At 46.4% G+C, this 13,809-nt stretch overlaps 1 protein-coding gene across 1 annotated transcript in view; it reads right to left on the bottom strand.

Moving 5' to 3' along the window:
• The window catches only part of SLCO5A1 (solute carrier organic anion transporter family member 5A1), a 70,862-nt gene extending 61,295 nt beyond the window's left edge, over positions 1-9,567 (bottom strand). The window contains exon 1 of the mRNA XM_062568189.1: positions 8,658-9,567. Coding sequence (XP_062424173.1) covers positions 8,658-9,567 — 910 coding nt within the window. The remainder of the gene's footprint in view (positions 1-8,657) is intronic.
• Positions 9,568-13,809: the final 4,242 nt, after the last annotated feature.

Below are 13,809 nucleotides of genomic sequence, written 5' to 3'. Positions count from 1 at the left end.
GCTTAGCATACTGGCACCTTTGAGTCCTCCTACATGACACCTGAAGTAAAATATTCTGAACAAATCTATAATAAATACTGCAGGAAACTACAGCAAGTGTACAAAATAGGAAGTACCGTACCCTTGCTAGCAAAGCCTCTATCAGAAGATACACTCAGCTAATATATGGATTATCTGAAATACTATGACTCTAGAGGATAGTTTAATAAAACGCAGAACAGAAAGAATATAACCACAGGAGAATCTATCCAGGATCTACTTTTTACCAATTTTACCAAGAAATTGATTGAAAGCAGACAGATAAAAATGGAAAGTAGTTGCTAATAACAAAAGCTTTCTAAATTTAATCAACTGAAAAGCAGGTACCTCCATTCAGAGCAGCACTGGATTTCAAAAAAATAAATGCTGATATACTCTTTGAACTTTCATTCTAACTCTGTAAGAGCTGAGGATAATAGGAGGGTATGAAAACCGTCAGATCGAAGGCCCTACTGACATAGTGCAATGGAAAAAAGTGTTAAAATCAATATATGCAGGGAAAAAATGGTAACAACCAAAAATATGTTGATAAGTCAATTAAAGAAATTAAAACTATTGAAAAATAAGCTATATTGAAAATGGAGACCAGAAGCAAAAAGGAACAGAACAGGGGTACAGAATTAGTTAGACGCAGTACTATTCTGCAGGATAAGATATAGTTCATGTCTATTCTCTTTCAGTAATTTTTATGTAAACTTGTTCAAATCACCAGTGTAAGCATATACTTTTTTTTCCAGCTGCCTCTCTTCCAAGCTCAGCATGATATTAGTTAAAACATAATTTATTCCAGAGTACAGTGTTTTTCACTGGTGTAATGTGCCTTGCTGCCAAGTAAGCTGTTTACCTACATGAGAATTACTGCTTTCAGATTAGACTATCAGGTGTAATGGCAGCATAAAAACAGCACTTGAGTTTCTGTGTTCACACCTCCCCATTTCTCAAGTAGGAATAAGTTCACTTATTCACACGGAAGAAAAAGAAGTAAGAAAGGGAAGAGGGAAGACCAGGGTTCCCTAGCTATCCAGTTAGCACTGCCCAGTGTAGTGCTACCTAGTGTATATGAATTTCTGGCCTTGTGACAGCAGAACAGATGCACAAACTCTCAATCATTCAGCTACAAAGCAGGACACGGTCCATAGTTCTCTCTGCTGTAATATATTCTTTCCCACCGCAGAAAATATTCTTTTTTTGGGGGGGGGGGGGTGATGGGAAGGGGTTGAGGTATGGATTTAGAAGTGAAGGGAGCTTGCAAACACATCGCAGAGCAGCCCTTTGTCGCAAACTTTCCTAATTCCAGCCAACGGGACCAGACAGTCCAAGCAAGTTGTGCTAAAAGCACTGCAGTGCTGGGGACAAAAAACAAACCAAAACAATGGACCTAGCTCCTAAATTCAGTTAAGAGTTAATTCAATGAAGTTATAACCCAGATTGACTTCATTGCAAGAACAAATTCTCAATGAAACTACAATCAGGACTCAAAAGGCAAACAATTCTTCGCTTTCCGTGCGGAGCCATCACTTCTAGCCATTCCCCTCTTCCATCCATGCAGTTTCTAGGACTCAGGTTACAGCCCTAACAGCTCTTAACATCCCCCGTAGCTGATGGGTTTACAGAGGCACCCTTGGACTTGGAGCTGAAATTTTGGCAATTCTGATGAATCACGGGAAGGATGATAATCCAGCTTGCTCTGTCCTCAGAGTCCAAGTGGAATCTTCTGTTCTCTCAGCTGTAAGACACATAACTAAAACCCACTTTTACCACCCCAGTCATCAGGAGCAACAGGAACTGCCATTTTTATGGAGTCATGCATGTCTCACGGTAGAACCGTTTTCAAAAGAAATGTAAAAAGCATTTAAAAAATGAAAAAAGCAAAACTGAATTGATTCTTCCTAAGTGTAACAAAGGCATTTTAAAATGGTACCATGATGAAGAAGACTTAAAATATATTTAAAAAGAAAGTGTGAGACTAAAGAAATATTCTGATGTGGTGGAATTACCGCTCTGCCCTTTTAAAATGAATAGATGGAATCCATTCCTCTACTTTAAGCATTCCTTGGTCAAAATTTATAGATGCCAGCCTTCATGGAGAAATAGCAGGTCAAGTCTCTTTTGGTGTAATTGCCTGCATCACCCATACAGCAGAGGAAGAAAACTGTATATCTTTGAATGAGATGGTAGAGAGAATTCTGGTCTGCTTAACTTTCAATTAACAAGTCAGCTGACTTTTTTCTACTCCCTTTTGACTGTATAAGCACTTTCATGGCAATTAACTCTAGGTAGTAAAGCAGCTACTAAACGACAGTTAAGGCAATCTAGAGGAAATAAAAAGCCTCTCAAGCCATTTAGAATCTGGTCCAACTGCAACAGTAGTATTTTTGGTGAGCCTTTACAAAACAGTCAGGATACCAAGCAGATTGATAACGTTTCCAGGCACAGGATACTTACATACTAAATCGTAAGCCTTCAGTTCCTGGGAAAAGGTACTAGCAAACTTACTTCAAGACCACTTTCCTGTCTAATTTTTTGAGCTTCAGCTTCACTGGGGAACCACATCCAAGTTCAGACATCACTAGCCTAAATCAGAATTGCAGCAGAGCTCTGGGAGAAAAAAAGAGCAAGAAAAGAGCATTCCCGTGCAGGAGCACGGGAGCTTTGAGGCTCAGAAGGCGGACACCTGACATATCCCGAGTAAGGAAAGCAGCAGGACCTGGGACTTTGGTGAGTTCCAACTCCTGGATCCCACCCAAATTTTGTCATTTAACATGAAAGAAAACAGCCAATCAGAAAAGTATAACACAGGCCTCTTCTTGCCCTACTGAAGGGCAAAGCACATTTTGTCAGTTACTTCCAAGTGCCTCTTTATCATTTAGCCTAAGGGTCACAGCGCTGCGCGTGAATGATGCTGGAGGAGCCAAGAGCAGAGGCAGCAGCAGAGCTCCAGGCAGCATCTCCTCCAGGGAGGAGGACACTACACTGACAACGCAGGGCAGGGCACGTCGCTCATGATGTCAAATCCCGCAGCCAGAAAACTTCAGAGGAAAGCCTGCCCACTGCTGTCGCTCAACTCATTTTATGAACACATCAGTTGCATAGCTACAGAACCCTCCTTCCTCTAAATACTAAGAAAGATGATCTAGGATTTCACTATGAAGAAAACGTTATCAATCCCACTGCAGGGCAGGAGGCTAAAGTGGAGATGAAAAGTAAAAATTATCTACTTCCCTCACCTCAGCTATAATATAGGGTAGTAAAACCCCACCTAAAGTACCACGTAGCAGTACTTTAAATAATTAAAAGAAACCATGCCCAATGCCTGATCAGCATTTTAACACACACGAAAAAAAAAAAAAGTTATAGAAATGCCAGAAAAGCACAATACTGAATTGGATCCTCTGAGCACTAAACTATCTGTACAGTAAAACAGCATAATACTTATGCACAAGTCTTTTAAACAGACCTGCAGTCGCTTCATTTGCTTCTCAGGACGCTAAGGCCAGCTGAGAGCACAGTGCTTTCGGACAGCAGCTAAGTCTGCCCAGCTGACTGTGCCAACAAAGCAAGAACAGGTTTCTACAAAAGATGGTTGATGGGCCCATTTTTAGAGTAGCCTCTGGATAAGCCAAGATGTGGATTTCACTCAGATAAATGAAAATCCTGTATTTGAGGACTAAATCTGAGCATGCCGCTCTTTTATATGTGAAATACAGCAGGCAATAAAAACATTCAACATTTTTGCCAGTTTCAGCTTTAATGTCCTTTAGATTCATAAAACACAGCTTGCTCACAGGGATGTTGTAAAAAATGTTTGTAAACAAATGTTTATCAACCATACGGATCAATGCTGAGAAAACCCTGTAGGAACTAGCTTTTCTCTGTATCGGATAGCATGAAGCGTATTCAGGGTGTATCACAAGTGGTCACAGGCTGAATGGTGAGAATAAACTGAAATACCAGTCAGCTGTCTCACTCCCTCCAGACTGTCCCTCCTGGTCAGCCTGAAAGTTGATTCTCTCTTGAAAAGTCTCAGTGATATTTCAGTGTACATATAAAGGACCAAATGCCCTCACCAGGCTCCAGCTCTTGTCCTCCAGCAGTATCCACTGTTGGATGGCATAACCCCAAAAGTGGCCGGGGGGAACAAATCAATCCAAGCAGCATGATGATCCAGTGCTTCCCATGCCTACATCCAGGAAACGGTGCCTTATATGAAGACACCCAGTTCGCACTCTCCCCAGCACCCAGCGGGCAAAGGTAGAGTGTTTCTGGAGAAGTGCATGAAGCTATTTGTCCTTCCCTCTCCTTCCCGGTGGGAAGTAGATCTAGCGGTAGATATAACTAGAAATACAATAAATGTAACTAAAAGAATTATAAGCATATGTACAGGCTTTTGAGCAGACTGCAAAAAGACCTGACGGGTACACAGAGTAAACAGTTGTAAAATACTGCTAAAAAGATGATTTCCATACAGAATACAGTCACACTAAAATGGCTTATCTAATGCTAGAAACAGCAGCCCACAAATGATCCTTGCGAAAACAAAGCCAGAGTCCAAGTACTTTTGAAATCAGTCTAAATATTTGTTCTTCCTTCAGGTTAGGAAAAGGCTTTGTTTTCGGGCTCTCATACATGATCTCTACCAACCACATTTACACAGGTTTACCCAATTTTTCAGATATTCTCTCATAAAGTTCTATCACTGCATTTTTAATTATTGTACCTTCTCAAAACCAGGAAGAGCCTGCATTAAATTAAACTGGCTTAGACCCTTTCCTCACAGTCTTTCATAACCAGCTTTGAGAATTCTGGAGTCTGAAAACAAAATATCTTTAACACAAAAACTAATTCACCCACTACTAAATTTTTGGAAGGTACAAGTGAAAGGCATTCCTAAGTGGTGACATGTATTTATTAATGCAATATTTCTGTAAATCTAATATTGTCTTTCTATGTATAAATTTTCAAAGTAAATTCCTTTTATATTGCAATAGTTTTTTGCAAAACAAGCAAGATATTTTGAAAACCATTCAGGCACCATAATACTGCTAATAAACCTCCCTTTTCCCTGTGTTTTAGGAATAACTTTTATAATTCACAATACAATCACACGGTAAACTCATTAAAGCTATTAAAGATAAACTGCTGGATCCCCAGAAAACTACATTGTGTTTAAGTTAAGTTTTAGAAATTGACAGCAGAAATACCATCAAGGGTACAAAAAAGGACTTGCGATATCCAATTCAATTCCAAATGAAATAGGGAGAATTCTACCCTAACATAATTAAAAGGAAAAGCTGCATTCATCAGGCAACTGACTACAGACATGCTACTTTACTGCAAAGCATAGAAGGGAGAGGCTTACAAAAACAACACGATGTCCCGTTTTGAGAAAAAGTATGCAATTACTATTTTGGATTATCTATGATTTAAAAGAGTCAGTTCTTGTATTTCCTAGGAATCTGTTATGATCATAACTTCTCTGAGATCACACATCTTCTCACAGTTAGCATCACCGGTATCAAAGCATCGACTGCCGTAAGGGGCAGGAGGAAACAAGGGTAGCACTACCTTTGCAAGGAAAAAGCTTTCTGCAGAAGAGTGTGCTTGCACACTGCTATGCAAGCAGCCCAAATACACTGCTTGGCACCTCTATGCTACTAAAAACAACATACCACCTTGTAAACTGGCGTTGTGCCACCCTGACAGATGGACTTATGTGGAGGCAGCCAAGAGACTATGTATACGCATCAAATATGTTTTTTGAGAGCAGGACTTCCAGCCAGGAATGTTAAAACAGCTGTCCACACTGAGCTTGCATGCCGACACTTAAGAGGATATGCTAGTGCCACTCGAGCCCTGAGCTGGATTAACTTGGAAAATAAAATAGCTTCCACAGCCACATAAGGTGAGTTTTTGCAGAATTAGGATTAGTGATACTGAGGGGGTTTTACTGACCTACAATTAGTGAGTAAACTTAAAGACTTGTAAAGAAGTCTTAAAATTTTCAGCTCTGTGGAACTTTTATAATAACGTATGCTTGTACACAAATGCTTCTCATTTGAATATACATATGCACATGTTAATTTTTTTAGGAAAAGAAAAACAGAATGCAGTGCAAGCATGCTTACGAACACACACGCTAAGAACTTTCCAATTGAGTTAGAGGATACTATTTTTTCCCCAAACTTAACTTCTTCACTGAGACACGTTCTCATGTGAATCGGATCTGTTTCACTACGCTTTCTTCTCTTTTCTAAACTTCCAAGCTTCCATGACCCAATACTATACTTTTCAGTCACACAAGTCTACACGCGTACATGTATCTTATGTCCAGATATCATTCATACAGCTTGCCTCAATAAGAAAACCATGTTGCCTCGAGAAATTAATATTGCATAACGTCAGATGTGGTGGCACCTGACTGACAAGAGTTGTGTCCTAGCCCCATTTATTGCATGCCCTGCCCGGGGGTCCTGCCCTGTACCCACACATCCACCCCGCAAACCTCTGAGGATGTTCCAAACCTCTGAGCCAATTCAAAAAACATGTTTGTTCACACCAGCATGCCAGATGATGTTCTCCCCACTCCCCCCCACCAACTCAGGTTTTACTTCTGCCCCTCAAAAATTCACTTGCCTAAGTCTGAAGAGAGATAACTACTCAAACCTGGACAAGTTAAAAGTTTTGGCAGAATTTCACACTGCTGAAAAAAAAAACATGATGTCATGATTTCTAATGGAAAGCAAAAATTCATTTATACTTTAGTTGGATATCTAATCTTTACTTTTCTGAATATGGACTTAATCTGTGAGGGTATCTGCGAGTATAGCTCAGAGCTGAACTCAGTCCCTAGCTACCAGTCACATACAGTTTTTGAGCAGCCGCTAGTGTCTTTTATCTCAGTTAACTTCAGGGGTGATCTTCGAAACAATTAGCCATTGTCTGAATCGTTTATAGTAATGTAATTGTAATAAAATCGTGCTAGGAGCACTTCAGTAGCAAGCGCAGTTTCTCCGGTGCGTGAGGATTTCAGAACCCTGACCCTGACCTTGCTTCCCCCTTCGGTGGGGACTTTCCTCCTGCTCTCACCCTGCTCATTCCAGTCACCCTCCAGTCCTCTTCTACAGCCACTGCATCTCCTCTTTTTCTTCTCTTGAGGTTTTTGAGGACTATGTAAAATTATCTATCAGCAATCAGATTTGGTCCCCTTTCTGCTGTTCCACACTACAGTTACAAACCTCATCAGGAAGATTCATTTTTACTTTTTTCTTAGTGCTAATAAAGTTGATTTCAGGTTAATTTAGATTTCCATACCAGTTGAACTTTCTCAAAGGGGAAAGAGAAAGGGAAAATGCTTTGTTGCCTATTCAATATTTCATTACACAATGTTGTGAAAATGACACAAGAAATATGGGTAATATCTATCTCTCCTTCTGAAAACCAACAGTGCCTCAGGCTTTCTCAGGACACTGTACATAGAACTGGTTCGAGAAACAGTCAAGCTGCTGGAGAACAGATCAAAAGCAATACAAAATACCGATCTGGATCTACTACTGTTGCTTAATAAGGTGATAAAGCACACACCAACTGTATTCCTTTCATTAATGTCTATTTTATACAGAATGATTATCTCCAAGGTTATCCCAAAGATTGACTGAAAATGGTAATGCTGAGCATCCAAAACTATTTAGTAGTTCTTTCAGACCAGTAAATGCCTCCCCTTGTTTGAAAACAATTTGACGGAGTGAGATTCATTTCTCAAAAAATCACCTAAGATTTTAATAAACGTTCAGCAGACAGTGAATCTTTTTATGCATTATGCACACTATAAAAAAGTCACGGTCTTAGTTATAACCTCTAACTCCTGGGAAAGTTTGGTACTCAGTTAAGTGAGAAACCCCTTCCGCATTGTGAGAATGACTCCCAATGCGACCACCTGTACCTGCCAAAAGCCACGTGCTAGCCGCTAACAGATGGGAGGACTGTCACTTCCTTAAGCGTCATCTGAGCTCAGGTAACTGAGCTCTGAGCCCTGGAGGTTTCACTTGCTGTTTTATCAATGTTTTTAACTCATTCTCAGCTCCCAGATGATTTACTAATGACTGCTACAATTCACTGCTTGTTAAGGAAATGCTGCAAAAGTAACACACAGCAAATCTTCTGAAGTACTTAACAAACATTATTGTTGTATTTAACCTAAAGGCAGACCGATCAAAATTTAGAAATATATTGCTTCTCTATTAGTAAAACAAATTGAAGGGATACAGTTAACTTCAAAACTGCTCTCTGAAGAGGTAAATTGCTAATGCCCAAGTAGTGAAAAGCATTAGAGAAAACAACCTGCTCTGATTCTCTGGTGCCTTATCCCGAATACGGGAGGGTGTGAATACAGTCACTTCTATGCACACATTCTCACCTGTTACTGCTGTCCACAGTTCCATACTAAAGGGAAGAAATTATTAAGAAGAAAGCATGGCAAGTTTACTTCAAAGCTGACTTCAGAAGGAAAGCCTAGCACAGCTGCAGTACAGAAGGCACAGGGCAGCAGTACCTTTAACCAGCGGCTCCTCGGAAAGACGTAGGGTTAGTGTTTCAAAGCACCCTTTACTTAGATGCCTTACCTAGGTAAAGCGAGGCGTTTTCTTTCTTGACATTGTCATCTAAGTAGGTTGGTCCCAAGGTATAGATGGGTGTCGAGCCCATGCCAATGAGGATTTGGGCACAAATGAATAAAGCTACATAGAGGGAGTGATCGTTTCCGCCAGAGTCCTTGACACAGGCCGGCGAATCCAGCGGCTCTTTGACGGTGTTATTGCCAGTCATACACAAGCCCTCGTTACTGACGGAGGAGTTCAGTTCCTGGATCTGGTACGGCGGAGAGATGAAATGAGGTAACGAGAAAAGCGCAGCCCCCAGCGCAATGAAAAACCCACCGACGGCCAGCCAGAGCGGCCTCCGTCCGCGCCCCCCGAAGTAACTGATGAACACCACCACCACGAGGCTCCCGATGTCGAAACAGCTGACCAGCAGCCCCGACTCCGAGCTCTTCAGGCTGTATCTCCTCTCGATGGTGGTGATGACGCTGCTCAGGTAGCCGGAGACCATGAGGGACTGGATGAAGGTCAGGAAGCACATGCACACCAAGAAGAAGCGCGAGTCGGCCAGCGCGGCCCTGAGGCACGCTCTGCCGGGCAGCCCCAGCGGCGGGGCACCCCCGCGGCCCGTCCTCGAGGGGCGGCAGCTCCCCGCCGCCGGGAAGCCGGGGCCGCGCAGGGCCAGGGCGGCCCGGGCGGCGGCGGGAGCCGGCTCCGCGGCGGCGCTGGGCGGGCAGCGGCCGCCGCCGGCCCCGGCCGTCAGGGGGGAGCCGAGCGCCGCCCCGCGGCCCCGCGGCGCCGCCCCGTCGAGCACCGGCAGGCTGCGGCACCGCGGCGCCTCGGCGCGGCCCCCCGCCGCCGCGGCCGGGGCCGGGGCCGGGGCCGGCGGCCGCTCCGCGCCGGGCCGCTGCTGCGCCGCGCTGCCCGGCGTCGCCATCTCCGCGCGGCGGCGGCCTCACAGCCGCCGGCTCGGGTGCACGGCGGCGTGGGGCCGAGGCCCCCGGCGGCAGGGCGGCATAGCGGGGAGGGAGCGGGCGAGGGGAGGGGAGGGGACGGCGGTGGCTCTAGCGCCGGCCGCCGGCCGCCCCGGCGCACGTGTCAGCCCAAGTCCTCTGCGGCTCCATGCTCGCTCGGCGTCGCTCCGGGGCCCGGCCGCGCCCGCTGCCCGCCGGCACATGCCCGCGCTCAGCCGCGCTCGGCCGCGGGGGCCCGCGGGGCGGCCCCGCCGCGGGCGGGGGGCGCCCGCCGCCGCCGCTCCGCCGCCCGCATCCTGCTGCCTCGGCGCCGGCAGAGCTCCGCTGGCGGGTGCCGACCTGCGGGCGGAGAGCAAGAGCGGGAGGTCAGCGGCGCGGAGCCCGGCGCGCCCGGCCGCCTCCCTCCCTCCCTCCCTCCGCGCCTCCCTCCCCGCCCCTCGCGGAGCGCCCGGGAGCGCGTCCTTGCCGCGGCTCATGCCCCGGCTTTACGTAAGCGCAGGGCTGGCCCGTCGATGTCCGCGGGCCTCGGGCAGAGCGCGACCCCTTTCCCTGGAGGCGGACGCGGCAGGGAAAGGTCGCCGTGCCAAGCCCTTTATTTGCAAACCTAAAAATAAACGCGCTGAATACATACTGCCGAGCGGCCCGGGCAGGGCAGCGGGAGCGGGCGGAGCAGAGGGGGACAAAGCCGGGCGGGAGCGATGCCGGGGGGCTCCGGGCACCCCCGGGGGTGCCCCCACGTGCAGACGTGCGCCCACAACCCCCGCCCCCGCGTGCGCACACACACGCAGCCGCCGAGCGCATCTGGAGCCGCACGCCCGAGCCCTGCCTACCCGAGCAGCGAAACGTGCCCGCGTCTCGTCTCCTTTGTCCGCTTTTGTCTCCGCTGCTGCCTTCAGCCCCGCGCAAGCCGGGCGGGCGGAGAGCGAGCGGGGCCGCGGGGATGACAACAGCGCGGGCGCGGACAACGGCCGCGACCCCGGCCACGCCGTGCTGCTGCGGCCGCGGCTCCGCGCAGGGCGCGGGGGCAGCGGGCGGGTGCCGAGACGGGCCCCCCTGCCGCCCAGACGCACCGCGCTACTCACCGCGCCCGCGGCGGGGCCGGGCCACCCTGCGCCCCCGCTCCGCGCTGTCACCCAACGCGAGGGGCCCCCGGCCGCTGCCGCCGCCGCCGCCTCCGCGGGCAGCGTGGCGCAGCGCAGGCGCGCCCGGCCCGCACCCGCCCGCCGCCGCCGCCGCCGCGCGCCCCCGCGGCCCCCTCCGCGCTCCGCCGCGGAGCAGGGCGGCCCCGCAACGGCGCTTCCCGGGCCCGGCGACACATGGGGCAGAGCGGCTGCGCTTCCTGCAGCCCCCGATTTTGTGGGGAGAAAAAAAAAAAAAAAAAAAAGTTAAATCTTTAAGTTATATGTACGCACAAGAGTTTACAGAACTCACCCGCTACACACACACACACACACGCACACAAAATTCCCCGGCTGGTGTGTAAATGAGTGTCCGCCCGGCGCGGCATTGCCAGCGGCGGCAGCGGCTGGGGCAGGCTCAGCACGGAGCCGCAGCCGGGATGCAGAAAGTAAGCGGAGAGCCCCACAAAGTGGACCTGCGCCTGGCAGTTGTGGCTGTAATTTAGGCTGTCCCCCTTAGGCTGTTGCTGCAGCGCGTCGCGTTTTGTAAAAGGCAATGAATTCTTTGGAATATGAAACTTCACTACAGCATCTGCTGAAAACTGAGAAGAAAGGACAACGTTTGTTTTTAGGAAGAAAGAAGACCAGGCCAGCTGGTGTCTTGTTCAAGGTCTTGTCTCAACACAAGCCACCTCAAAGTTCAGGAACAGGCAGAAAGCCTGGAAAAGCTAGTTTGGAGTATGTTTCTCCTAGCGTTTCTTCTTAATCCCCTTCTCTCAGGTTGAATTATTTTATTTTCATAGAATCATAGAATCACAGAATCAGTAAGGTTGGAAGGGACCTCTGGAGATCATCTAGTCCAACCTCCCTGCTCAGTGGGGTCACCTAGAGCATGTTAGACAGGGTTGCATCCAGGCAGGCCTTGAAGATCTCCAGAGAAGGAGACTCCACAACCTCTCTGGGCAACCTGTGCCAGTGCTCTGTCACTCTCACAGGGAAGAAATTCCCCCTCACGGTCAGGCGGAACTGCCTGTGCTTCAATTTCTGCCCATTGCCTCTTGTCCTGTCAAATGGGACAACTGAAAAGAGTTTGTCCCCATCCCCTTGACACCCTCCCTTCAGGTACTTGTACACATTGGTAAGATCCCCCCTTAGTCTTCTCTTCCCCAGGCTGAAGAGGCCCAGCTCTCGCAGCCGTTCCTCACAGGGCAGGTGCTCCAGCCCTCTGATCCTCTCATAGTCCTTTTTCTTCTCATTTTTTCATAGCCCCTTTTCTTCTCATTTTTTTTTAAGACAAGCACAACAGACCTGCAAATTATTAGGTTTGTGGTTGGACAAAGGATACGGTGATGAGATATTCCTCTATTGACCGGTTTACCGAAAACTAATCACCAAAGACATATAATATCTTACTTTTGAATAGTTATTCTTCAGGGTTTTTCTGGCAAGGTAGATTGGGGGGGGTGGAGGAGTTTCCCCTCTGTTCAAAAAAAACCCTGAGTTTAAAACTCAGTCACCACATAATATATTAATTTACTTATAATCTTGATCAATAAGATAGTTTCGTAAGATAACATTTTCACTTTCAAGATTGTATTTGACATCTTTTTGTGTATGCTCAGCACTCAGTCAGCTCAAGCTCAACAAAGCCAGAACAATACTTCTACTTTCCAGGCTTTCACCAAATCTCTTCTACTGGTAAGGTATCCCAAGCTCAGTGATTTTTTGGGCCTGTAGCTTTGGGATTCTCTTTGATACAAACAGTTTTCCTAGGAGTTTTCACATCTCTCAGATTTTTGCTATGCAGGGTCTCTAATACAGTTTCTTCTATGTCGTCATCTCACTGCTTACTGCAGTTCCTCTCTGTTTTTGTTCCTCTTCCACTCCCAGCCTCACACTTCCGTAGCTCCTCTGGCACTAGCTCCAGCACTCACTGAAGCCTGCAGTACGCTGATTCAGCTCACTAGGGCAGCAGAAAATCAACTAAGGGAAAGAGAAAAAAAATAGTCTACTCTTTTAGCAAGTTAGATCACTTTACCAGGGAGCAGAGCAGAGGAGCTTACAAAAAATATGTATAAATAAAATAAAATAAAATAAGAAGGAAGAGAGCAGCAGGTCTATGGGGAAAGAGGGAAGGATGGGAAAGGAGGAAGAGAGAAGGGTAGCCCATTTCAACAAGAGTGCATTCTTAATTCAGTTCAGTCATCTTATTAACCATCCCTGATGGTTCATATAATTTAGCTGCTAGGCAGAATACCACCCACTAAACTTCAGTAATTCAATTGCACTCAAACTCGTAAATGAACTAGCAACTGTAAGCTTTCTGGACCACATATTTATACACTGCCTTCGAGATCTTTTTATATGACCAGGATTCCTAGCCTTTGTTATATATGAACAACAATAATTTTCAAGAAGTCACAGAACAACAGTAAATATTACAAAAGCGTACTCCAGTCCCATGGAGAAGTGTAAGTTCTCACAGCATTTACAACAGTTGTAAATAGGTGCAACCTGTAAACAGGTACAATTTCAATTCTTTCTGCAGTAGCAAACCTATTAAGAGATAAAATAATTCCTAGAACTAGGTGAAAGTATTTGTTTTAGGATGGTATTTAAATTGATTACAGCTGCCAAATGCCTGACTTTGACTTTTGAATCTGAATACTGCTGAACAAAGGGAATACTTGTAGTCTGCAGTGGATATGAATATGCCAGTGCCAAGTGATGAATGGTAAATCAATATTATTCTCTTCTTGGTCTTGGAGAGATTTTGACAGGTTGATTACAGAAGGTGCAATGATGGTATCCAGATTCACAATAAAATATAAATGTGTAAGACTTATTATGTAACACTGTCTGTTTTTAAAGTTTCACTTAAATGAATTTAAAATACATAGTACCCCTCTAGCACAAAGCAAGCAACTGGTGTTGCAGAACAGTGTGGCTATATTTGCAAGAGGATATGGTTCTCCATTTTCCTGGTCTAAGGAAACAGGCTGGCATCCTATTTTTGATTCATCCGTGTGAGTGGAAGACATTAAGTCAGGACAGTGCCTTGTCTTAAATAGTGTCTGTCTAAGTTCC

Source organism: Rhea pennata, chromosome 2 (genome assembly GCF_028389875.1).
Source record: "Rhea pennata isolate bPtePen1 chromosome 2, bPtePen1.pri, whole genome shotgun sequence".
NCBI classification, from domain to species: Eukaryota; Metazoa; Chordata; class Aves; order Rheiformes; family Rheidae; genus Rhea; species Rhea pennata.
The sequence above is the reverse complement of the archived record's forward strand: the minus strand, read 5'-3'. Positions and strand labels throughout refer to the sequence as shown.